The sequence below is a fragment of the Chiroxiphia lanceolata genome, chromosome 5, assembly GCF_009829145.1.
Source record: "Chiroxiphia lanceolata isolate bChiLan1 chromosome 5, bChiLan1.pri, whole genome shotgun sequence".
Lineage (NCBI taxonomy): Eukaryota > Metazoa > Chordata > Aves > Passeriformes > Pipridae > Chiroxiphia > Chiroxiphia lanceolata.
Window position 1 is genome coordinate 409,554 of NC_045641.1, and position 23,755 is coordinate 433,308.

Below are 23,755 nucleotides of genomic sequence, written 5' to 3' on the forward strand. Positions count from 1 at the left end.
CTGGAATGTGCACGAGCGCAGCTGCAAACCCTCCTGGAGGAACGGATCCGCCTGGGCCTGGATACTGATCTTCTTCTCTTTGGTCAGTGAGGCGATGGGGAAGGACCGGATCACCACCTGCTCCCCCACTGCACACAGGGATGGGAACGGGTCAGGTTCATCCCTGCCTAGGCACGGACAGGGACGGGCCACCCTGGGCCACCCTCGGTGGCTGTGCCCACCACAGAGTCCCCCAGGACACAGTAGCTGGAAACAGGGCAGGATGGATACAGCCAGCCCCCTCATCCTCAGGGATCAACAACCTGCTCCCTAAGGATCACTAACCAGCCCCCTCTTCCCTAAGGATCTCCAACAAGTTCCCTGCTCCCCAAGGTTCACCAACCAGCCCCTTTCTCCCCAGGGATCACCGACAAGTCCTCCCTTTGCTGCTCCCCAGGGATCCCCAACCATCCCATTGCTCCCCAGGGATCCCCAACCATCCCCCTGTTCCCCAGGGATCCCCAACCATCCCACTGTTCCCCAGGGATCCTCAACCATCCCACTGTTCCCCAGGGATCCCCAACCATCCCATTGCTCCCCAGGGATCCCCAACCATCCCATTGCTCCCCAGGGATCCCCAACCATCCCCCTGTTCCCCAGGGATCCCCAACCATCTCACTGTTCCCCAGGGATCCTCAACCATCCCCCTGTTCCCCAGGGATCCCCAACCATCTCACTGTTCCCCAGGGATCCTCAACCATCCCGCTGCTCCCCAGGGATCCCCAACCATCCCCCTGTTCCCCAGAGATCCCCAACCATCCCCCTGTTCCCCAGGGATCCCCAACCTTCTCACTGTTCCCCAGGGATCCCCAACCATCCCGCTGTTCCCCAGGGATCCCCAACCATCCCCCTGTTCCCCAGGGATCCCCGCTGCCCCCCGAGGCCGCGGTGCCCCATCCCCTCACCCAGCGGGTCGGTGGGGGTTCCCTTGAAGATGATCCTGTAGGTGGTGAGGAAGATGGCTCCCTCGGCGGGGAGCAGGGGCGGCCCCCCGATGCTGCCCCCGGCAGCCTCCTCGCGCCCGTCGGGCATGAGGCACACGCGCAGCCCCTCCATCACACACTCCTCCCCCACCAGCAGGTTGGGGCGCAGCAGCTTCGGCTGGGGGGGACAATGGGGAGTTCAGCCCCCGAGGAGCACGGGAGGGGGGTCTCCGCAGCCCCCCACGGCTCCAGCCCCGTCCCAGGGGGACCCCCATACCTTCTGGATGGGAGGAAGCCTCTTGCTCTCCCTGTGCACGGCGTCCAGGGTCTCGATGTGCATCTGCACAATGTCTGTGACATGCAGGGGGTGAGGCCGGAGCAGAGCCCTGCCCTGCCCACCCCGTGCCCTCCACTGCTCCCCACGGGACCCCCGTGCCCACCCCCGGCGTCCCCACCTGGGATCATGACGTGCAGCCCCTTGAGGTGCTCGTTGGTGACGCCGCTCTCGGTGCACACCTTGTCCACGAAGCGGTTGATGAACCTCACCACGTAGTTGGCCACGTCGGAGCTCTCGGCGTCCTCGAAGCCGCTCTCGGTGTCGTAGCTCTCGGCCACGCTCCCGGCGATGCTGCCCGGGGAGCAGGGAAGGGTCAACCTGGAACAGCCCTGCCTGGCTGCAACCCGGGCTGGGAGCAGCTCCAGGGAGGTTCCACTCCTGGTGGGATCCCAGAAGAGATCCCACTCCTCGTAGGAATGCAGGAGAGCTCCAGCAGAGCTCCCACTCCTGATACAGACCCAGGACAGCTCCCAGTCCTGATAGGAACACAGGAAAGCTCCCAGTCCTCATATGGACCCAGAAGAGCTCCCAGTCCTCATAGGAACACAGGAGAGCTCCCACTCCTGATATGGACCCAGAAGAGCTCCCAGTCCTCATAGGACACAAGAAAGCTCCCAGTCCTCATATGGACCCAGAAGAGCTCCCAGTCCTCATAGGAACACAGGAGAGCTCCCACTCCTCATATGGATCCAGGAGAGCTCCCACTCCTGATATGGATCTAGAAAAACTCCCACTCCTGGTATGGATCTAGGAAAACTCCCACTCCTGACAGGAACACAGGAGAGCTCCCACTCCCAGAAACCCCCTGGGCACCACAACCTGCCTCAATCCTGACAGAATCCTGGGATCCCAGCATGGCTGGGGTCGGAAGGGACCTTTGAAGTCCACCTGGTCCAACCTCCCTGCAGCGAGCAGGGACATCTCCCGTGTCCCGAGGGCAGTGACTGACCGGGGTGCCCCAGGAGCTGCCGTCCCCATCACGGGTGTCCCCCCGTGTGTCCCCTCACCTGTTGGTGACGAAGCTGTTGCTGACGCTCTCGACGTCCCCCAGGCCGGAGCTGCGGAGCAGCCGGTTCTTGCTGGTGTCCAGGGGCAGGAGCAGGTAGCTCATGCGGTTGGCGTAGTGGATGGCCTGGCTGAACACGGTGCTCTCCTCCTTCTGGATCAGCTCCTGCTGCTTCTCCCGGCTCATGGTGGGCCAGAGCCGCAGCTGCTCCGACGCGATCTCCAGGGCGGACTTGGCTTCCTGGGGCTCCTCCATGCTCTCCTGAAGGGGTTGGAGGGAGGTGTTGGTTGTTGGCATGGACAGATCCACCCGCCTTCACCCCACTGTTCCCACAGGAATCTCCCAGAACCAGGATGAGGTCCCTGATTCTCATCTGAGCAGGTTGCCCAGAACAGGCAACTAGCACAGACCATCTGTGGCTGCTCCTGGATCCCTGGAAGTGTCCAAGGCCAGGCTGGACGGGGTTTGGAGCAACCTGGGCTAGTGGAAGGTGTCCCTGCCCATGGGATGGAAGGGGCTTTAAGGTCCCTTCCCACCCAAGCCATTCCACGATTCCACGATCAGCTTGCAGAGCTCTGTGAAGAGCTGCTCATCGTCCCAGACTCGGTCACGGTCTCCTCACCTCCTCCGCGTGGTTCTCCTCGCTGCTGTCCAGGTACAGGGCCCGGATGTGGTTCTGCACGTCGCAGTAGAACATGGCCTCCCAGAACTGGATGTTGGTCCACACCACGTGCTCCTGCACGCAGCTGTAGGCAAACTGTGTGATGCCCGGGCTCAGTTTCTGTGGATGGAGAAGGTGGAAAAGGCCCATACAAACGTGGCCTTTGTGCCAGGCTCTGCTCCCTGGCAATCCCTGCTCTAGCCACCTGCTGGGACAGCCCCCAGTCCTTGGGCAGGCAGGGGGAACGTCTGCATCAGAGCTCCTCCAGGATTCCTTGAAAACTCTTCTCCAGCTCAGTGCCCACCCAGAGCCCTCAGTGCCACTGTTTTACAGGAGGTAGAACCTCATCCCGGCCCGCCCTGACGGACAGATGAAGCTGGAATTCCAGAGCAACAGATGAAGCTGGAATTCCAGAGCAACAGATGAAGCTGACATTCCAGAGCAACAGATGAAGCTGGCATTCCAGAGCAGTGCCCTTCCCACAGGTGTTCCAGCCACCCCGGGAGCCCGTGAGGGGCTGGAAGGTTTGGGCAGGAGCTGTGCTCTGAGAAGCCCTGACGGGACAACCCCCTGGCCCTCTGCCCTTCCACCCTCAGCCTCTGCCCTCTCCAGGGACTCTGAGGTGCCGGGCCCTGACCCAGCTCACCCTGCAGAAGGCGGTGACCAGCGGCAGGAGCGCGGCGGCGATCCCGTGTTCGTCCATGGCCGTGCAGTCCTGGGGAAGGGAGCGGGGGTGACGGGGGATCTGGGACCAGGACCCCACTCCCAGGCCTGGCCCCGCTCCCAGGAGGGAGCAGCAGCTCCCGCCAGCCCCGTCCCACCTGCAGGCAGCAGTTCATCATGCGGATGACGAAGTCGAACTGCTGGTGGTCCAGCACCGCCCGGTTCTGCTGCACGTGCAGGTTGAGCTCCTGGGTGAGGCAGTGCCGGGCGGCCCGGCCCTTCATGGCACGCAGCACCGCCGGGAACAGCTGTGGGACACGGGCAGGCTCAGGGGGGAACACGACATGGGGCAGTGGTGGCCTTGGCAGTGCTGGGGAACGGTCGGATTCGAAGGTCCCAGAGGGATTTTCCAACCTCAGTGACCCCATGGTTCTATTACTGAGGGGGGGTCGGGTTCTGCTCCCAGGGAACAAGGGACAGGACAAGGGGAAACGACCTCAAGCTGGGCCAGGGGAGGGTCAGGTTGGATATTGGGGAAAATTCCTTCCTGGAAAGGGCTGTCCAGCCCTGGCACAGCTGCCAGGGAGTCCCCATCCCTGGAGGGATTTTAAAGCCCTGTGGATGTGGCACTTGGGGATATGGGTCAGTGGTGGCCTTGGCAGAGCTGGGGGATGGTTGGACTCGATGGGCTCCGAGGGCTTTTCCAACCTCATGGCATTCCATGATTCCATGAACATAAGCCGACCAGCAAAGATGTGGACACGGGCAGGGAATGTCCTCCTCACGCTGCCACGGAGGAGAGCAACCCGCCCCTCTCCTCCCCCCAGCCTCAGGACCCCCCCCACCTTTTTGGCCTCCAGCATCTTGTTCTCGAAGACGTAGGAGATGCAGTTCCTGACCACCTCCAGGCGCCGGGCGCTGTTGGCCAGGGCGTTGCCGTTGCGCTCCAGGATGGCAGCTGGGAAGAGAATCCCGTCAGTCCAGTCAGGGCAGGACCTGCACCCCCGGGGGGGGACATGGTGCCCCCCTGCTCCCTGTGGGCAGGGTCTGGGCTCCAAGAGACCCCGGGGTGTGCCCCCTCAGGGTGCTGACAGACCCCAGGGCGCTCTGAGCAGCCCGAGGGGCAGGAGTTAAGGAGGATGGTGCTGCTGCTCCTCCACGTTTTGCTGCCACGGCCCCTCGGACACGCCAAGGAGGGTCCCTCTGTCCCTCCCAGCACCCACACGTACCGATGGGGGGCCCTGATGGCACCATGCACTTCTTCTCGGCCTTCACGGCCGGAGGGGCCGTCTGCAGTTTGGCCGTGGCCTGGTCGATGATCCACTGCACCGTCCCCTCGTCCAGCCGGGGAAAGGGCTTCTGGTGGAGCCGCAGGTGACAACCTTCCGTGGGCTTCTGCACCTTGTGCATGGTCACTGCGGGGTAGGGGTTCTCCTGCCAAGGCAAGGACAGCTCCTTTCAGGCCTGAGGACACAGCACGTCCTCTCCCCGCGTGGGAGCCCCAGCGAGGTGTCCCTCAGCCACCTCCACTGCTCCCAGCGGGATTCTACAGCCCCCAGGAACCTGCAGTGCCAGTAGGACCTGCTGCCCAGCCCCACGGACAGAGAGCCAAGCCCTGCTCAGGAGCTCCATCCCAGACAGCCGAGGGTGCCATGGGCAGGTGACCTGTGCTGGCCAAGTGCCACTGGACACCTCAAGTTGTGCCAGGGGAGGGTCAGGTTGGGGCTGAGGAGGAATTTGTTGGTGGAAAGGGTGGTGAGGCCTTGGCAGGGGCTGCCCAGGGAGGTTTGGAGTGCCCATCCCTGGAGGTGTCCCAGGAAGGCCTGGCCGTGGCACTCAGTGCTCTGGGCTGGGGGCCAAGGTGGGGATGGGGCCCAGGGTGGATCCATGGGCTGAGAGGGCTTTTCTAACTTCAGGGATTCTGGGATTCTGGGATTCTATAAAGCCAGGGAGTCCCTCTCCTGGGAGCAGCTCACACCAGGGTCACAGTGCAGAGGGGGAGAGGGTCATGCCCCAAGAGCTTACGGAGGGAGGAGAGAGCGACCAGTGCTGTGACCCAGGGTTTCCCTACCCTGTACCCTCCCAGCACCTTCCCAGTGCTGCCCTGGGGGCTGCAGGACTCACGTTTTTGTACAGCTTCTCCGCCAGCTCCTTGATGTGCCGCAGGATCTTCTGCTTGTTCCCCTCCTCGGCCCGCATGCGCTTCACCTCGTACGCCACGAGCTGGGGACGAGGCGGAGCTGAGGGGAGCCCTTCCCACAGCCCCATGTGCCCCCAGGAGCTGAGGGGAGCCCTTCCCACAGCCCCGTGTGCCCCCAGGAGCTGAGGGGAGCCCTTCCCACAGCCCCGTGTGCCCCCAGGAGCTGAGGGGAGCCCTTCCCACAGCCCCGTGTGCCCCCAGGAGCTGAGGGGAGCCCTTCCCACAGCCCCGTGTGCCCCCAGGAGCTGAGGGGAGCCCTTCCCACAGCCCCGTGTGCCCCCAGGGTCCCAGCAGATCCCATCGGGGCTCCGGGGTGGCCGGGAAGGGGCCCCGCTCACCTCGTCGAACAGGTCGATGGGCCGGTACGGGGCCCCGCGCTCGGTGACGAAGCCGGCGAAGGCCATGCCCTCCAACACCTTGGTCAGGAAATCGTCCTCCGTCAGCCCCCGCTGCCCCAGGAACGCTGCCTGCAGGGGGAGAGCGTGTGCTGTCAGCAGAGGGGACACGGAGCCAAGGACACACACCCCGGAAGGTGCCACCTCCTGCCCTGTCCCAGCTGGGCACGGGGACAGGGTCTGCACGGAAACCTGAACCTCTGGCCTGCAGCAGCAGGACACGGGTGGCAAGGGAAGAGCACCAGTGTCACCTCAGTGTGCAGAGACAGGACACAAGACACAGGGACACAAGGGCACAGGGACATGGGCACAGGGATACAGGAATTCAGGGGTACAGGAACAGCCCAGAGTACTGAGTGCCACGACCAGGCCTTCCTGGGACACCTCCAGGGATGGGCACTCCAAACCTCCCTGGGCAGCCCCTGCCAAGGTCTCACCACCCTTTCCAGCAACAAATTCCTCCTCAGCCCCAACCTGAGCCTCCCCTGGCCCAGCCTGAGGCCGTTTCCCCTTGGCCTGTCCCTTGTTCCCTGGCCGCAGAGCCCGACCCCCCCCGGCTCCCCCCTCCTGGCAGGGACTTGCAGAGCCAGAAGGTCCCCCCTGAGCCTCCTTTGCTCCAGGCTGAGCCCCCCCAGCTCCCTCAGCCCCTCCTGCTGCTCCAGACCCTTCCCAGCTTCCTTCCCTTCCCTGCACACGCTCCAGCCCCTCCAGGTCTCTCCTGTCTGAGGGCCCAGAACTGCCCCAGGATTCCAGGGGTCCTCTCCCCAATGCCAAGGTCTCAATAAAACCCCAGCTCCAGGCCTGGGCTCCCTCCTCCCTGAGCCTGGGAGCTGCCCTGGCTGCAGGAGCAGGGACATGGCCATGGAGCATCCGAGCACTTGGGGGCACGACCAGGGAAGCGCTGCCCGATCCAAGAGACCTCGGGAGGCTCAAGGACAAACACGGGATGCAGGTGGGCCCGGGAAGGATGTCGGGGCTGGAAACCCAGAATTGTTTTTTGGATTCAGCTGTCACAGCCCAACTCATCCCAGCCCTGCCCCTGGAACAGGCCCCGCACACACCTTGTGGAAGCGGATGACGGGCTCGGGGTGGATGCGGATGATGTGCAGGCACCAGCGATAGCCCTGCAGCAGCTGAGCAAACAGGCGCAGGAACACGGCTCGGATCTCCTTGTCCTGGGAAAGGGAAGGACACCCTGCTCGTGGAGTGGTCATGGCGAGGTGGGACAGGGTGTGGATGAGGCGGCTCCCGGGGCAGGAGTTTCCCCCCAGTGCCGAGGGGAGGGGATCAAGCCATTGGGTCAGGGCAGGAAACACATCAGGGATTCCAGGGAAAAAGGGGCACAGCAGCCTGGATTCACTGCTCTGCCCCCCGGATGCTGCACAGGGAGGAGAAGGGGCTCTCACAGCCCCAGGGTTTGCTGAAGGGCCCAAACATTCCACATCTGCCTCCAGCCCAGCCATGAACCCACGGGCACTGCAGGCTCCAACCAGGGCTCGGAGCAGTGCCCTCGGTGCCCGGGCAGTGCCAGTGACATCGAGATGGAGACAGGCCTGGAATGGTGCCCGGCAGACAGGGTGTCCATCAGGAATGGCCTCCCCACGAGGGGTCCCCGCTCCACTCACCTGCATCTTGAGGGAAGAGGCGGAAATGGTGGAAGGGAGGAAGGCGAGATCAGCCACCTCCAGCTCCGGGTCCAGGACCTGCCCAGGGAACACACACAGCTTCTTTCCCGGCCAGAAAAGCCAAGGAGTGTTCCCCAGAGACCCCACAGTCCCCCTGGAAAAGCACTGAGGGGTTTGGAGACAAACCATCAGGGATCAGACACGGGAAGCCTCACGGTCTGACCCTTCCTTGGGAAGCACTGCTGGCAGAGTGGGGGTCCCAGGGAAGGGGGAGCCCCTCTGGCCCTGCCAGGGAGACCTTCCTCCCCAGTGCCCTGGGCTGAGGAGCTGGAGCTGCAGCGTTTGCTGGGCACAGTGCCCTGGGCACACACAGGGAACACAGGAACAGCCAGAAGGGCTGCAGGGCCACAGCTGCTTCCTGCCCACGGGCTGGGAGCCAGCATTCCCATTCCCAGAAACCTTTGGCAAAGGAGGCTCTCTGGCACTGCTGCACATCAGAGCCATCGGATCAGGATTGGGAATGGTCCCTGTGACAGGATCAGGAGGAGCCCAAGGAGTGGACCCTGCTCTCTGAGGAGCCCCAGCTCCATTCCCAGCTCCCTGGACACGTGTGTCATTCCCAGGGTTTTAGCACCTCAGGGATGGAGGGAATGCTGCAGCACCTACCATGGAAAGGGCTTCCCGGGTCTGCTGGAGCAGGGGCTCGGGGAGCAGGGAGATGTGGACACACTCGGGAACATTCACGGTCCCACCATCCAGATCCGCGATCACCACATCCAGCTGGAAGGGCAGCACAGGGTGGGATGAGGCCTGGCTTCCCAACCCCACAGCCCACAGGTCCCACTGGACCCAGCCATCCCCGTGGGGCCCAGCCATTCCCATGGGGCCCAGCCATTCCCACTGGATCCAGTCATCCCCACTGGACCCAGCCATCCCCACTGGACCCAGCCATCCCCACTGGACCCAGCCATCCCCACTGGATCCAGCCATCCCCACTGGATCCAGCCATCCCCACTGGACCCAGCCATCCCCACTGGATCCAGCCATCCCCACTGGATCCAGCCATCCCCACTGGACCCAGCCATCCCCACTGGACCCAGCCATCCCCACTGGATCCAGCCATCCCCACTGGATCCAGCCATCCCCACTGGACCCAGCCATCCCCACTGGATCCAGCCATCCCCACTGGACCCAGCCATTCCCATTGGATCCAGCCATTCCCACTGGACCCAGCCATCCCCATTGAATCCAGCCATCCCCACTGGACCCAGCCATTCCCACTGGACCCAGCCATTCCCACTGGGCTCATGAGGACACCTGGATGTCCCAGCTGAGCACACAGAGTCTGTGGCCCCGGGCACTCCGAGGATGACGCCTGATGTCCCCCAACCCCGCTGTCCCCCCCCCCGCTCCTGCCCAGCCCTCCCCTGGCACAGGGAACAGGGAACAGGGAACAGGGGACAGGGAACACGGTGTCTCACCAGCTCCTGCGTCTCCGACTGGAAGATGGAGTGGACCCCGATGATGAAGGGGGTGGGGGTGCTCAGCACCTCCAGGAGCTGGGCAGGCAGGATGGGCACGTAGGTGAAACTGCAACCAGAGAGAGCCTCAGTGCAGCCCCTGGGCCCTGCTCTGCACCCACACCCAGCACCAGCCCCCATCCCGGCTCCAGAGGGGGGGATGTGTGCCCAGGCTGCCCCTGGCACTCCCAGTCCCTCGGGCAGCACCTGCCCACGGCTCCTGAAGGCTCGTGGACACTTGCCCAGAGGAGCTGTGGTCACCCCATCCCTGGAAGTGTTATGGAGAGGGACTCTGGACAAGGCCAGAACAAGGGGGAATGGCTTCCCAGTGCCAGAGGGCAGGGTGAGATGGGATATTGGGAAGGAATTGCTGGCTGGGAGGGTGGGCAGGCCCTGGCCCAGGTTGCCCAGAGAAGCTGTGGCTGCCCCTGGATCCCTGGAAGTGTCCAAGACCAGGCTGGAGCAACCTGGGCTAGTGGAAGGTGTCCCTGCCCATGGCAGGGGTGGCACTGGATGGGCTTTAAGGTCCCCTTCCCACTCAAACCCTCCTGGGACTCCACGATTCCATAATTCTATGATATGATCCCACTGAGACAAGGGAAAGGGATGGATTCTGGAGGCAGAAGCACCTCTGGCCTCTCCCATGTGCACCATGCAGTGATTGCACAGCCCTGGATCACATCCCATGCTCTGATGGGATTGTCTCCCTCTGCCAAGAGCTGCCCCAGCCAGGAACAGGGCTGGGGACACTGCTGGGAACACCTCACTCCTGCTTATGGAATCACGGAATATCCTGGGCTGGAAGGGACCCACAGGGATCATTGATCCAACTCCTGGCCCTGCACAGATACCCCAACAATCCCACCCTGTCCCTGAGAGTGTTGTCCAAACCCTCCTGGAGCTCTGGCAGCCTTGGTGCTGTGCCCATTCCCTGGGAGCCTGGTCAGTGCCCAACCACCCTCTGGGGGAAGAACCTTTCCCTGAGATCCAGCCTGACCCTGCCCTGGCACAGCTCCAGCCCTTCCCTGGGTGCTGTCCCTGGTCACCAGGGAAAACATTTCCCAGCTCAGCCCATCCTGCCTGGAGAGGAGGGAGGCAGGGCTGGGAGACTGCCCAGTCACACTGGGAGGCAGGAGAGCTGGCACAGGGTGGAGGGTCGGGGGCTCAGGGACCCCTCACCTGTACTTGAGGGGGAACATGAGAGCCAGGAGAGCCCGGCAGGCGTCTGTCAGCCTCTGGTAACTGCTGGAGAGGAACAGGATCTTGTGCTCGGTCAGCGCCGCGCAGAACAGGAACAGCACGTTGGTGATGCCTGGGCAGGGCACGGGAGGGCACTCAGAAACGGGGGGACCCCTCCTGCACCCCTCCAGAGACCCCTGACCCGCCCCCCAGGGCTGGAGACCACTCCCCATCCCCACACCCTGCCCGAGAGAGGAGCTCAGCATCCCCCAAAGAGCCACTCCCGGGTCACCCAGGGAAGTCCCTCTTCCCAGAGATGCTCCCACTGCTCCCGGGCTGCCCCAGTCCTTTACTGGGAGGCACAAGGCCAACACCAGCTCTGGGTTCTCCTCCTGCACCCAGGCTGCTCCTCATGACTCCTGCCCCGCATCCCACCCCCCTGGGAAAGGGTCCGGGGAGGCTCTGGAGCCACAAGCCAGGTGGGAATGACCTGCAGGGACCCCGAGGTCATGGCAGGGTGGGGACGGGTCTCACCGAGCTGGCGGAACAGCAGGGCCACGCTGCAGCTGCTGACGGGGAGCGAGTCGTTGATGGGAGTCTGGATCACCTGCCTGTCCCCTGCCCCCAGGGAGATCGTCCTCTGCAAGGGAACACACACCCGGTCACCGGGATCACCCCGGATGGCACGAGGGCAAGGCAGGGGCAGCCAAACCCCCCCGGTGCAGGGGACAGGGCACCCCTGGCACAGCCCCCGCCCCCAGCACGGCTGGAGCACGGCTGCTGCGGGAAGAGGGAAGAGAAAAGAGGGAAGAAGGAAGAGGAAAGAAGGAAGAGGATGATGCCACTGAACCCCTTGGGTGTTTGACTGGGTCCACGGGCTGAGGGGAGGAAGGGCACCTGTTCCAATATTCCTGGCCAGCACCAGTGACATCCCGGCAGTCCCCAGATCCGCACGGGGATGTGGGACACTACGGCTCCCCAGGACTCCAGAGCTCTCCAGAGCCACGGGGGCTCTCCAGGCCCTTGGACCCAAGGGGAGCAGTTCCCCTGTCTGTGCCAACCCAGCCCTGCTGTACCAAGGAGCAGCTCCAGCTCCACAGTCTCTCTGGCAGCAGGAGCAGGCCCTGCTGCCTCCCGGTGAAGGGACAGACAGATGGGGCACAGGCTCATTGCTTCTTCCCCAACACCGCTTATCATTCCCAGACTGAACCCATTCCCAGTTGGCACAGGGACGCTTACACATCCCAAGGCTCCCTCGAGGCTGCAGGGGCTGGGGCAGGAGCGGAGCTCTGGCCCTTCTCCTCCTTTTTCCACACCTCTCCAGGGAACACACTCCCGCAATAGCAGGTTTCGCCACCTCCCCGCAGCCACAAGAGCTCCCAGATCCCACCAGGAACAGCCCCAAAATCCAGTGTTGGACGGGGCCATGGCCGAGCAGAGCCAGACCCCTGACCTGCTCCTCCAGCCCAGCTTTCACAACCCCCAGAACACACAGAGAGGCAGATGAGCCAGCCAGGAATGCAGCCCCTTCCCGGAGCCCAGGGACACGTCCCGGGACACACACGGACACAGACACCCCAGGGTGCCCTGAGACCACCAGGACACGGGCCTGGGTGGGCCACACTCAGAGCAATTAACAGAGAGGCTGTTAACGAGGGGACAGACCCCAAGGTGGGAAAGAAATGTGGGAAAGAAATGTGGGAAAGAAAAGAAGTTCGTACCGCTGCTTCGTCGTCCGCGTCAGGCTGAGGTGGGACAGACAGAGAGCACAGTCAGTTAGGACACACGGACAAGGGACAACCGGACAAGGGGGACACGGACACGGGCAGAGACAGCCACGAGCAGGGACAATGCTCAGAGAGGAGCCCACATACACAAACACAGACATGGAGTGAAAGCCATGGCTACAGCACTGGGAAAGAGCCTTGGACACGGCAGGAGAACGGGTAAAGCACGGGAAGGGAAGGGAAGTGCCACCAAACTGTCCCCCCTGTCACACAGTCCCTGTTCCCACAGCACAGAGCGGTCCTGCCCCAGCTGGGGGGATGGATCTGAGCCAAACCCAGCGAGCCACAGCGGCTGCAGAAGCCGCCCTGCTCCGGCCAGCCCTCCTCGTCCCGCCGGGGAGGAACCGGATCCGGGCAGATCCCACGGGATTGGATTGCAAACCCAGGGTGCCTGGCACAGCCCCTGTGCCCTGGCAGTGGGCAGCACCCCGCTCTCCTCTCCGGAGAACTGGACAGTCCTGGCTCCATCCCTCTCTGCAGACACCGGGAGCAGTGCCGGGCTCTCCCGGGATCTGCAGCGCTCTGGTTGCTCAGAGGGAGCCCCAAACCTACGGCAGCTCCAGGGGCTCCTGCCCAAAAACCTGCTCAGACACGGGGGCAGGAAGGACACCCCCCTCAGGGTCACGGGCACAGGGGGAAGGAGACCCCTGTCTGGAGGCACTGGGGGTCTGTGGTGCTGTCCCAATGCCCTCTGGTGCTGTCCCAGTGCCCTGTGGTGCTGTCCCAGTGCCCTCTGGTGTCATCCCAGTGCCCCATGGTGCTGTCCCAGTGCCCTCTGCTGCTGCCCCAGTGCACTCTGGTGCTGTCCCAGTGCCCCATGGTGCTGTCCCAGTGCCCTCTGGTGCTGTCCCAGTGCACTCTGGTGCTGTTCCAGCCTTGCCAAGACTCCCCCACTTGGATGTGGGATAATTAATGTCACTTTGTGCTGGAGGAAGAGGAGCTCAGCTGAAAGGGGAGACAAGCACACCTCCCTGGTGACATTTGAGGTGTCACCATGGCAGGAAAGCCCCAGGGCATCGCGCTGCTGTCCCCAATCACCTGCCAGGGGGTCCAGCTGGGCTCTCCCTCTGTGCCATCCCCAAGGCAGCTTCAGCTGACCCCCCCTGTCCCATCTGCTGAGCCCAGCTGGGCTGCCTGGAGCAGGAGGAGGCTGCTGGAGGGACACTCGGCTCTGAGAGGGGCAGGGGGTGTGATGGCCTCAGCTCTGGGCACAGGCCCTGTCCAGCAGAGACGCCGGCCAGGCATGGGCACAGGACCAGGCACGGGCACAGGCCCAGGCCCAGGAACAGCCCAGTGCTCCGAGGAGAGCTGCAGGCTGCCCGTCTGGCATCACTGGCCCTCCCTGGCCCGTGTCCCTGCAGCTGCCCCAGCCCTGCTCTCACAGATGGCCCGTGACCACTCGGCCCCGAGCAGCTCTCCGGGCAACTGGAGCCAGGAGTGCAGGAGTGACCACGGCCCATGGACTGTGTTTGCACAGACGGAGCAGCACCCACGTCAGCTGGTGGTGGAGCCCCCGGTCTCCTTCCCAAGGGAGCAGGAGCCAGGACCACTGGCTGGGATGGGAAGTGCAGTGCAGCCAAGCAGCAGGACCTGCTCAGCTGAGCGGCTCCACGTCACGGAAATTTGGTGTTTGTGCTCCAAAGCACTTGGGAAGGCAGCAGGGCACGGAGCCAGGCCCTGCCCACGGGTCCCACTCAGCTCACCCAGCACAGCAAACCCAGAGCCCAGCTGAGCAGGACCCCAGGCCTGGCTCTGACAGAGCTGCTGAGGGGGCAGAGCATGGAGAGGGAGAGGGAAGAGCATGGAGAGGGAGAGGGAAGGGCACAGAGAGGGAGGGAGAGGGAGAGGGAGGGGCAGGACACCCACCTGTGCTCCCCCCGTGATGGGGATGGTGCAGGTGAGGAGGTTCCCGATGACGTTCTCCAAGGACACGCTCAGCCCGTCCACGTAGATGGTGTAGATCAACCCCAGGCTGTTCTGGAGGGGGGAGCAGGGCACAGATGAGCAGGGCTGGGAGCTGGGGAGACCCTCCAGCGTGGTACCCCATCCCCTGGAGGGGCTCCCAGGGCTTGTCCCCAGCCAAACACACCCTGGGATTGCCAATCCCAGGTGCAGTGCTCCAGGTCTTCCTCCTCCTCGTCCACAGGGATGGGATATTCGGCACAGGCTCTGTTTGCTTCCAGTCAGCAGCACATCCCCATCCCCACACTGACCCCCTTGGAGCAGCAGGGGCTTCCCACAGCTCCATGAGCAGAGTGGCTGGGAACACCTGGGCTCTCCAGCCCCCCAGCACTCCCAGTCTACAAATACTCCAAGGAAGGGATGGGCAGGAGACCCTTTCCCAGCAGGGTTGGCCGAGGTTCCCAAAATCTGGGCAATGCCCCTGACAACACACTTTGACTCTGGTCAGCCCTGGGTGGTTGCTGTAGGTTCCTTCCACAGCTTCTCTGGGCAACCTGGGCCAGGGCCTGCCCACCCTCCCAGCCAGCAATTCCTTCCCAATATCCCATCCAACCCTGCCCTCTGGCACTGGGAAGCCATTCCTCCTTGGCCTGTCCCTCCATGCCTTGTCCCAGGTCCCTCTCCAGCTCTCCTGGAGCCCCTTTAGGCCCTGGAAGGGGCTCTCAGCTCTCCTTGGAGCCTTCTCTTCTCCAGGTGAACCCCCCCAGCTCTCCCAGCCCCATCCCCATGGATACAGCCCAGCTCCCAGCCCCAGCCCTCCCAAACCCTTCCCAGGCACACAATGCAGCACCTTCACACAAACACAGCTGGCAGAGACCAACACTCTGCAGGAACAGGCTGTTCCTCCCTGTGTTCCATGAACCAGGTGGGTCCAGCTGGCACGGGGGGGCCCTGGCTCCGTGTCCCGTGGCCGTTCAGGGTCAGCACAACTGGGCCCGGCTCCGGATGCAAAGGGCAGGATGGGAACAGGCCTCGCTCCCACGGGTGCTGTGCCAGGCTGTTCCTGCAGCCCTCACTCCCAGAGTCAGGAAGCCTTTCCCAGCACTGCTCCCCGAGCAGGATCCCGGTTCCCCCATCCCGGACTCACCCTGAACACTTCGGCGTGGTCCAGCCGGGACACCAGCACCAGGCTCTTGGGAGCGAAGAGCTGGGCAGGTTGGACGGGAGACGACGGCTCCTCCTCCCCCTCCTCGCCCTCACCATTCCTGGGGTGGCTCTGGGGCTGGGGAGACACACACCAGCCAGGGCACGGGGTTAAAGGGTGCTCTTCCCTCTCCCAAGATCCCAGAGCCAGGGTCCAGATTCCTCCGGCACAGGGAAGTCAGGAACCACTGCTTTTCTGCTGCTGACCCCCCTTCCCACCCAGCCACGGATCCCCCTGGCACAGGGAAGGCAGGAACCACTGGCCAGAGCTAAATGCAGCTGGATGCTTCCCCCAGTGCTGCTGACCACCCTTCCCACCCACCCCCAGCTTCCTGTGGCACAGGGAAGGCAGGAACCACTGGCCAGAGCCAATGGAAGCCCGATGCTTCTCTACCAGTGCTGCTGCCCACCACTCCCACCCATCCCCGGATTCCTGTGGCACAGGGAAGGCAGGAACCACTGGCCAGGGCCAGTGGCAGTGGGATGCCTCCCCCCAGCACTGCTGCCCCCATCCCAGTGCCCCCAGCACCTGCGGGCTCTCCACGGCCTCCCAGAAGGTGAAGCAGGCGCAGTAGTGCCGCTCCGAGTTGATGTCGGTCAGCACGGCCACGAAGAAGGTGGGGGGATTCCTCTCCGGGAAGAGCTGCCAGCCGCTGGGCTGGCAGAACTGTGGGGAAGGAGGGCTGGGGTCAGAGGGGCTGCCAACCACTGCCCCTCAACCCCTGCACCCCTGGAGGGGGTGAGAGCAAACCCCAACCCCACCGGCCCTGGATCCCGGGAACAGGGAGCTCGGTGTGGCACCACATTGCAGGGAAGGGCAGCTCCGTGATCTGGGAATGGGGAGAGCACCGGGCAGAGCCCCCCTCCCCTCACTCACTGCACCTCAGACACCCTCCCAACACCCTGGACCGGCTTCTGGGACTTCCCAAACCCCCTCCCAGGGCCAGTGCCATCCCCTCCTCTCTGTAGGGACAGCTGGAGCTGCCTGGAGAAACCCAAGCGGGAAGAAAGGGTGATGGGAGACCTCGGCCAGGATGGGCACCCTGCCCACAACCACAGGAACCCCAGCACAGGGGCTGTGAGGGGCTTGGCTGGGCCAGGGGCTGCTGGCACCTGGCACTGAGTCCCCCTCACCTGCTGGGCTCTGCACAGCTCTGCAGCCCCCCTGGCACCAAGCCCCCCAACTCTGCACGGTCCCCCAGGCTCTGCACAGACCCCCAGGCCTACCAAGGCACTGAGCCCCCCAGGCTCTGCACAACTCCAGCCCACCACGGTGCCAGGCAACCACACGTTGGCACCACAAGGTCAGGAAGGAAAGGTGATCCTGCACTGCTGGGGACACGCAGGACATGGGCACCGGGGTGGCTCCAGGAGGTGGCACCGCTCCCCTGGGCACACACAGGACATGGGCACCGGGGTGGCTCCAGGAGGTGGCACTGCTCCCCTGGGCACACACTGCCCTTGGCTGTGCCACCACCTCCCAACCCCGCTGGACCTGCCACTGGGACTTCCCAAACCCCCTCCCAGGGCCGGGGGTAATTCCAGCCAGCGGCCCCAGGACTCCCCCAGGTTTCCAAGTCTCGAGGGGTTTTTCCGCATTTCCTCAGCCCTGTGGAAAATTCCCGGCAGTGCTGGGAGCTCCCTGGGCGCGGGACAGCTCGGCTCCTTCCGGGGCCATGCTGAGGACAAGGGACTTGAGCAAACCCGAGGACAAGAACGAGGTGGCACCAGGGCCAGACCGGCCACGGGGCCCAACACACGAGGAGTCACTGCCCCAGCCCAGACCCTCAGGAACCCAAGTTCCCACCTGGTGAGTTTTCCAGCTGTTCACCACTCCCTGTGCTCATGGTGCACATGGAACCTCCTCTCCTCCCTGGTAAGAGCTGGACACTGGCCACGGGGCAGGAGTTTGGATCTACCCAGACACCCAGGATGGGAGGGCAGGCAAAGGCACCCCAGAAACTGCTTCCCAGGCTCTGCCAGGGGTGCCCCTGTAAACCCATGTCTGGGAGCTCTCCATCCCGGTGCTCCTGCCGCAGGAAGGTTTGGCTCAGCAGCCACGGGGGTGAGCACACGGTGTCACTGTCCCCACACAACAGTTCCCCCCTCACTGGGCTCCACCACGAGCTCCCAGCTCAGCACAAACATCTCCTGGGCATCGCAGGAATGAGGAGCCCAAAGCCCACGGAGCTGCTGCCCCCCAGGAATTTGCTGTTGGGTCACAGATCACAGAGTCCCAGCACAGTCTGGGTGGGAAGGGACCTTAAAGCCCATCCAGTGCCACCTCTGCCATGGGCAGGGACACCTTCCACCAGCCCAGGTTGCTCCAGCCCCATCCAGCCTGGCCTTGGACACTTCCAGGGATCCAGGGGCAGCCACAGCTTCTCTGGGCACCCTGTGCCAGGGCCTCCCCACCCTCCCAGCCAAGTGCCACATCTACATGGCTTTTAAATTCCTCCAGGGATGGGGAATCCACTACTTCCCTGTCTCCTCTTCCCCTCAATAATTTTCCAAAACCTTAAGTATTTTCCAGCTTCAGCAAAAAACATGACACACAATTAAAAGGGAATTTCACCAAGTCCAACAGATTGAGTCACATCCACACCTCAAAGCTCATCCCCTTCCACGTGGACACCTTCCACTAGTCCAAGTTGCTCCAAGCCCCATCCCACCCAGCCTGGAACGCTTCCAGGGATGGGGCAGCCACAGTCCCTCCAGGTTCTTATCCAAAGTCCCTCTCCAGCTCTCTTAGAGCTCCCTTAGGCACTGGAAGCTGGATGTCTGGAATGCTGGCTTGGTTGTGCTGCCAGAGGTGGAACAGATCTGGAGGCCTGGGCGCACCCAGTGGGTGCCAAAACCACCCCAGAGCCGCCCCAGGACACGGAAAATCCTGTGCCATGTCAGGCAGAGCTGTGGGATCACGGCATGGAAGGACAGGAGGCCCAGCACCACGGGAAGGATCCAGAAGGGAGAGTGGGAATGGCCCTGACCCTCCCTGGAGCACACGGAGGCCCCGGATTTACAGGAATCTCCGCTCCCATCGCACACCTCGCTCGGGGCCGGGGCAGCCACTGCCACCAGGATCCCTCGGTTCTCCCGCTGCTCCCCTGGGAATGCCCACTCCAGGCAGCTCCAGGGGCTCTGGAGGAGAGAGCTCTGGGCAGGGAGGGAGGAGCTGTGGCAGGGACACGGCCACATCCTGTGTGTGTCCCCAGAGGAACCGGCTCCGTCAACACGAGATGTTTCTGTTTGGAATTGCTGTCGGGCGCCGCGCAAGGCCAGAAGCTACAAATTGCAGCTCCCTGACACCCCAGAAAGCCTTTTCTCCCCAAAAAAGCTGCTAAAAAGAACCAGCTGCGACCGCAATGTCACGTCCCACCCAATCCCCCACGATGGGCTCCCTCGGATTTTCGGGAGCTGCCCTCGGCTCAGCCCCGCGTGCTGCTCCCCCGGGACACCTCGGAGAGCTTGTGGGAAGCCCTGGAGCCACCCCTGGCTCCCAACAGGACAGGGCTCCAATTGTTTAAATTCCAGGGATTTTTTGGCTGGACGGTTTGACCCCTGGGAAAAAAGCAGCTTTCCTCCTGTTTGGGACCGTTCCCAAGTCCCTGCAGACACCAGGAAACTCGGACCAGAAGAATAATGTGTATTTTTGCCTCACACAAAACAGCCCAGAAAACTCCGGAATCGTGCTGGAGTTTTGGGGAACACGCGATGGAAAGAGGGGCTGGACACTGTCAATCCCAGTGGGAAGAGGAGCCAGTTGCTCCCACTGATCCCAGTGCCAACGGGAAGCTGTCCAGCCCTGGCACAGCTGCCCAGGGCAGGGAGGGAGTTCCCACCCTGGAGAGATTTCAAAACCCTGGGGATGTGGCACTTGGGGACAGGGGTCACTGGTGGCCTTGGCACTGCAGGGGGACTGCTGGACTCAATGGGCCCAGAGGGATTTTCCAACCTAAATGATTCCATGATTCCACAAAGTGCAGAGAGGAGCGGAGCAGCCCCCGGGGGGGCTCAGTCTGGGGTCTGTCCTGTCGCTGGCAGTGGAGCTCCAGCTCCTCTCCCTTGGGGTCCTCAGAGCACCAGGGCACAGCACAGGACTTGGGAAGAGCTTCCATTCCAATTTAGCAACCAAGGGGAACAATCCCACTCTCCTGGTTTGGAGGATCCCATGAAGCACCACATCCAGCTGGGTGTGCCACGTTCTGGGAACGACCTGGCACTGAGCTGATCCCAAAGGACTCTGGTGACAGCTGGTGACTGTGTCCGGAGCACTGGGAGGGATCCAGGCCCCAGCAGCTCCTCGGGATTCCCCCTGCTTGGAAGGGGCAAGGCACAGGGAAAGGCCTGACCACGCTCCTGAGGCTGCATCCCTGGCTCCTCCAGGAAACATTCCAGCACCCCCAGCAGCTGATCCCGGAGGAGGAAGGGGAGCACAGAGGCAGGGAGAGGAGCCAGCACGCTGGATCCCACTGTTTCCAGAGTGTTCTGGAGCTGGAGCTGCACTGGGGGCAGGTGGGAACCCCTCCCCCCATCAGACCCTGTGGGATGTGTCCCCGTGTCACCCACCCCGGTGTCACCCCAGGGTCCCCAGGGACAGTGACTCACCAGCTCGATGCCCTGTGGGAAGGGGTTGTCCTCCCAGTCCTTCTCCGGGAAGCGCTGGAGGATCTGTCCCTGTCCATCCCCGCTCCCTGTAGAGACAAGAGAGGGATTAGAGGAGTGCCAGCCCCCGGGAATGCCAGGCTGGAAGCAACACTGGGATTAGAGAGCAGGCAGCAGGAACCCCCGTTGGCACAGCCACCTCCAGGAATGCCAGGCTGGAAGCAGCACTGGGATGTTCCAGCACCACCTCAGCCCTCCACGGACACAGGCAGCACAGGAGAGACCCCAGCTCATCCCACAGGCACGGTGGCACTGCCCACCCCAGCAGGGAATGGCGGCAGTTCCAAGGGATCCGGGAGCAAACAGCTCCAGGTGTGTTATCTGAGGAGCACGAGGGCCGCGGGGCAGCACCTCCGGTCACGTTCCAGGCCAGGCCTCCTCCCTCGTGACACCAACAGGGATCAGACACCTGACAGGGATCACACACACCCCCCAACAGGAATCAAACACCCTGACAGGGATCACACACCTGACAGGGATCACACACATGGACAGGGATCACACACACGGACAGGGATCACACACCCCACAGGGATCACACACCTGACAGGGATCACACACACGGACAGGGATCACACACCTGACAGGGATCACACACACCCCCCAACAGGAATCACACACCTGACAGGGATCACACACCCCAACAGGGATCACACACCTGACAGGAATCACGCACATGGACAGGGATCACACACATGGACAGGGATCACACACACCCCCCAACAGGGATCACATACATGGACAGGGATCACACACACACCCCAACAGGGATCACACACCTGACAGGGATCACACACCCCAACAGGGATCACACACATGGACAGGGATCATACACACCCCCCAACAGGGATCACACACCTGACAGGGATCACACACCCCAACAGGGATCACACACATGGACAGGGATCACACACCCTGACAGGGATCACACACATGGACAGGGATCACACACATGGACAGGGATCACACACATGGACAGGGATCACACACCCTGACAGGGATCACACACATGGACAGGGATCACACACCCCAACAGGGATCACACACATGGACAGGGATCACACACCTGACAGGGATCACACACCTCGACAGGGATCACACACCTCGACAGGGATCACACACATGGACAGGGATCACACACCCGACAGGGATCACACACCCGACAGGGATCACACACCCCAACAGGGATCACATGACAGGGATCACACACCCGACAGGGATCACACACCCCGGGTCCAGCGGCAATTCCCTGCTCCTTATCTCCAGCCTGGCACTCGGCCTTTCCCAAACAACCTCATCCTGTCCTCGGCTTTGCCTTTGGCTTCCCTGCAGCTCCTGCTGCCCCATGGCTTTGTGGTGCCACGCTGTGCAGGGAGCACTGGGAGCACTGGGAGCACTGGGAGCACTCCCACCCTCACCTGCCCCCCAGCCCACACCGACCCAAACACTAAATCCTGCTGTTTCCCAACGGAGTGGGCCCAGACAGCATGGAAAGGGCTCCAGGGGCAGAAGCTCCTTGGACAGCCTGAGGTGACAGCTGAGCCACCTCCAGGAGCTGCCAGGCTGGGGAGGCACTTCCACACTGGACACGTCCTCCCAGCGATGACACTGCTCATGGATCAAGCTGGGGATCAGAGATCCCGAGGATTCTGGCACAGCCATGAACACAGGCAGCCCATGAAGGAGAAAGGGCGGCTACTCCAGCCCCTTCCAGAGCTGCTGAGGGATTATCACATCCACTGCATCATCCAGGGGACCACCCAGGGCCTCTCCCACGCCTGCTGGATTTGGGAGCCGGGTCCTGGCCAGGGAACAGCCCTTGGGGCCGGGAACAGGAGCAGCGCAGCCCCAAAGGGTTATTTTGGGAGCGCGGCCGCGTCCCCAGGGCCCCGCTCCCGCCCGGCAGCCACAGCTGGATTTAGCAGGACAGGGCAGCAGGAAAGGTGCCATTTATAGCCCAAGGCCCAAAATGGAAAGGCCAGAGCCAAGCTGGGCAGACACAGAGACAGGGACGGGGTTAACCAGACCCGCAGCCTCGTGCTCCCACACCACAGCCCCGTGCGCTCCCACACCACAGCCCTGCTCCTCACACCCTGGGCAAGGGCTCCTGCTCCCGGGGCCAAGGGCCCGGCTCAAGCTCCCGTCAGGAAAATCCCTTTAGATCCACGGGTCAGGACTATGGCTCTGATGGCTCCAAGCTGTGCCCTCCACATCAGCTCACCCCAGTCCTGCCACGAGCGCACGCGGCTCCGCTGGCACATCCACGGGCACAGGGGAAACAGATACAAGACCCCAGAGGCATGGAATGGGTTGGGTGGGAAAGGGACCTTAGAGACCATCCAGTGCCACCCCTGCCATGGGCAGGGACACCTCCCACCGGCCCAGGTTGCTCCAAGCCCCCTCCAACCTGGCCTTGGACACTTCCAGGGATCCAGGGGCAGCCACAGATGCTCTGGGAAATCCACTCCAGTCTCTCCCCACCCTCCCAGCCAGCAATTCCTTCCCAATATCCCATCTCTCCCTGCCCTCTGGCACTGGGAAGCCATTCCCTGTGTCCTGTCCCTCTATCCCTTGTCCCCAGTCCCTCTCCAGCTCTCCTGGAGCCCTTTTAGGCCCTGCCAGGGGCTCTCAGCTCTCCCTGGAGCCTTCTCTTCTCCAGGGGAACCCCCCCAGCTCTCCCAGCCTGGCTCCAGAGCAGAGGGGCTCCAGCCCTGGGAGCAGCTCCGTGCCCTCCTCTGGACTCTCTCCAGCAGCTCCACGTCCTCCTGCTGTTGTTCTCAGGGCTGGAGCAGCTCTGCAGGAGGGAGGGGTCTCCCCTGAGGGGGCAGAGGGGCAGAATCCCCCCCTGCCCTGCCCAGGACACAGCAGGGGGGGTGTTTCTGGGCTCATTCCAAGAGCTGTAGAGAGCCAAGGGAAACTTGACTCCTGGGGTTTTCCCAGAGCCAAGTGCTCCCACACCATTCAGCCACCTGCAGGCAGGTACATCCTGATTTTAGGGACTGTCACCAACAAACAGCCTGACTCAGGGATCCTGGACAACCTCCCGGTGCTTCCCTCAGCTGCTCCTCGGGCAGCCTGATCCCAGCCTTCCCACTTCCCAGCATTCAGCACAGGCAGGGCCGTATCGGGCTGTGGGATCGGCGCGTCCCTTCCTGCCAGGGGGAACTGGACCTGCCCCATCCATTCTCCTGCTTTCCCGGCCGAGATTCCTGGGAAAGCACGTGTGCCTGTGAACCTCGGCCTCCACGCAGCTGCTTGGCTCCCTGTTTTCCTTCCTGCTCCGGCAGGCCCGGGGTGACACCTGGGGGAGCCTGTCCCCGCCCCTGTCCCCGTCCCCACCGGCTGCACTGGGAAGTTTACGGGATGTTATTGCAGTGCAGGAAGTTCTAAATAAGCACAAAGTTAAACTCTCAGCCGCAGGATGACCCCGCCGGGAGCGCTGGCACGGCGGGAACGGCCCCTGCCACGGCCGGGGGTCACGGACAGGGGTCACGGCCACGCCAGCGGCTCCCGGCGCTCCCCTCGCTCCCAGCGCCCCTTAAATGATGTGACAACGGCAGCTCAGCCCCAACACCACGCACAGACAGAGCCAGGGCTCCATCTCCGGGGTCTGGAGCGTTCCTGGACCCCACAGAGAGGTTCCACCTTCC

The 23,755-nt window shown here is 63.2% G+C and overlaps 1 protein-coding gene across 6 annotated transcripts in view; it reads right to left on the reverse strand.

The window, feature by feature from the left end:
* The window catches only part of SBF1 (SET binding factor 1), a 62,177-nt gene that overhangs the window by 13,990 nt on the left and 24,432 nt on the right, over window positions 1-23,755 (reverse strand). For 3 of the 6 annotated variants that reach the window (XM_032688081.1, XM_032688080.1, XM_032688078.1), the window contains exons 2-24: window positions 20,049-20,134; window positions 15,970-16,107; window positions 15,385-15,519; window positions 14,202-14,312; window positions 12,270-12,293; window positions 11,083-11,188; window positions 10,549-10,681; window positions 9,331-9,439; window positions 8,516-8,629; window positions 7,850-7,927; window positions 7,286-7,399; window positions 6,168-6,296; window positions 5,754-5,852; window positions 4,859-5,063; window positions 4,475-4,587; window positions 3,788-3,937; window positions 3,613-3,681; window positions 2,928-3,086; window positions 2,307-2,566; window positions 1,418-1,590; window positions 1,240-1,313; window positions 945-1,140; window positions 1-128 (exon numbers count right to left, since the gene is read on the reverse strand). In XM_032688081.1, the coding sequence (XP_032543972.1) occupies window positions 1-128; window positions 945-1,140; window positions 1,240-1,313; window positions 1,418-1,590; window positions 2,307-2,566; window positions 2,928-3,086; window positions 3,613-3,681; window positions 3,788-3,937; window positions 4,475-4,587; window positions 4,859-5,063; window positions 5,754-5,852; window positions 6,168-6,296; window positions 7,286-7,399; window positions 7,850-7,927; window positions 8,516-8,629; window positions 9,331-9,439; window positions 10,549-10,681; window positions 11,083-11,188; window positions 12,270-12,293; window positions 14,202-14,312; window positions 15,385-15,519; window positions 15,970-16,107; window positions 20,049-20,134 (2,903 nt within the window). The remainder of the gene's footprint in view (window positions 129-944; window positions 1,141-1,239; window positions 1,314-1,417; window positions 1,591-2,306; window positions 2,567-2,927; window positions 3,087-3,612; window positions 3,682-3,787; window positions 3,938-4,474; window positions 4,588-4,858; window positions 5,064-5,753; window positions 5,853-6,167; window positions 6,297-7,285; window positions 7,400-7,849; window positions 7,928-8,515; window positions 8,630-9,330; window positions 9,440-10,548; window positions 10,682-11,082; window positions 11,189-12,269; window positions 12,294-14,201; window positions 14,313-15,384; window positions 15,520-15,969; window positions 16,108-20,048; window positions 20,135-23,755) is intronic. The other 3 variants (XM_032688084.1, XM_032688082.1, XM_032688079.1) reach the window with 1 other exon arrangement.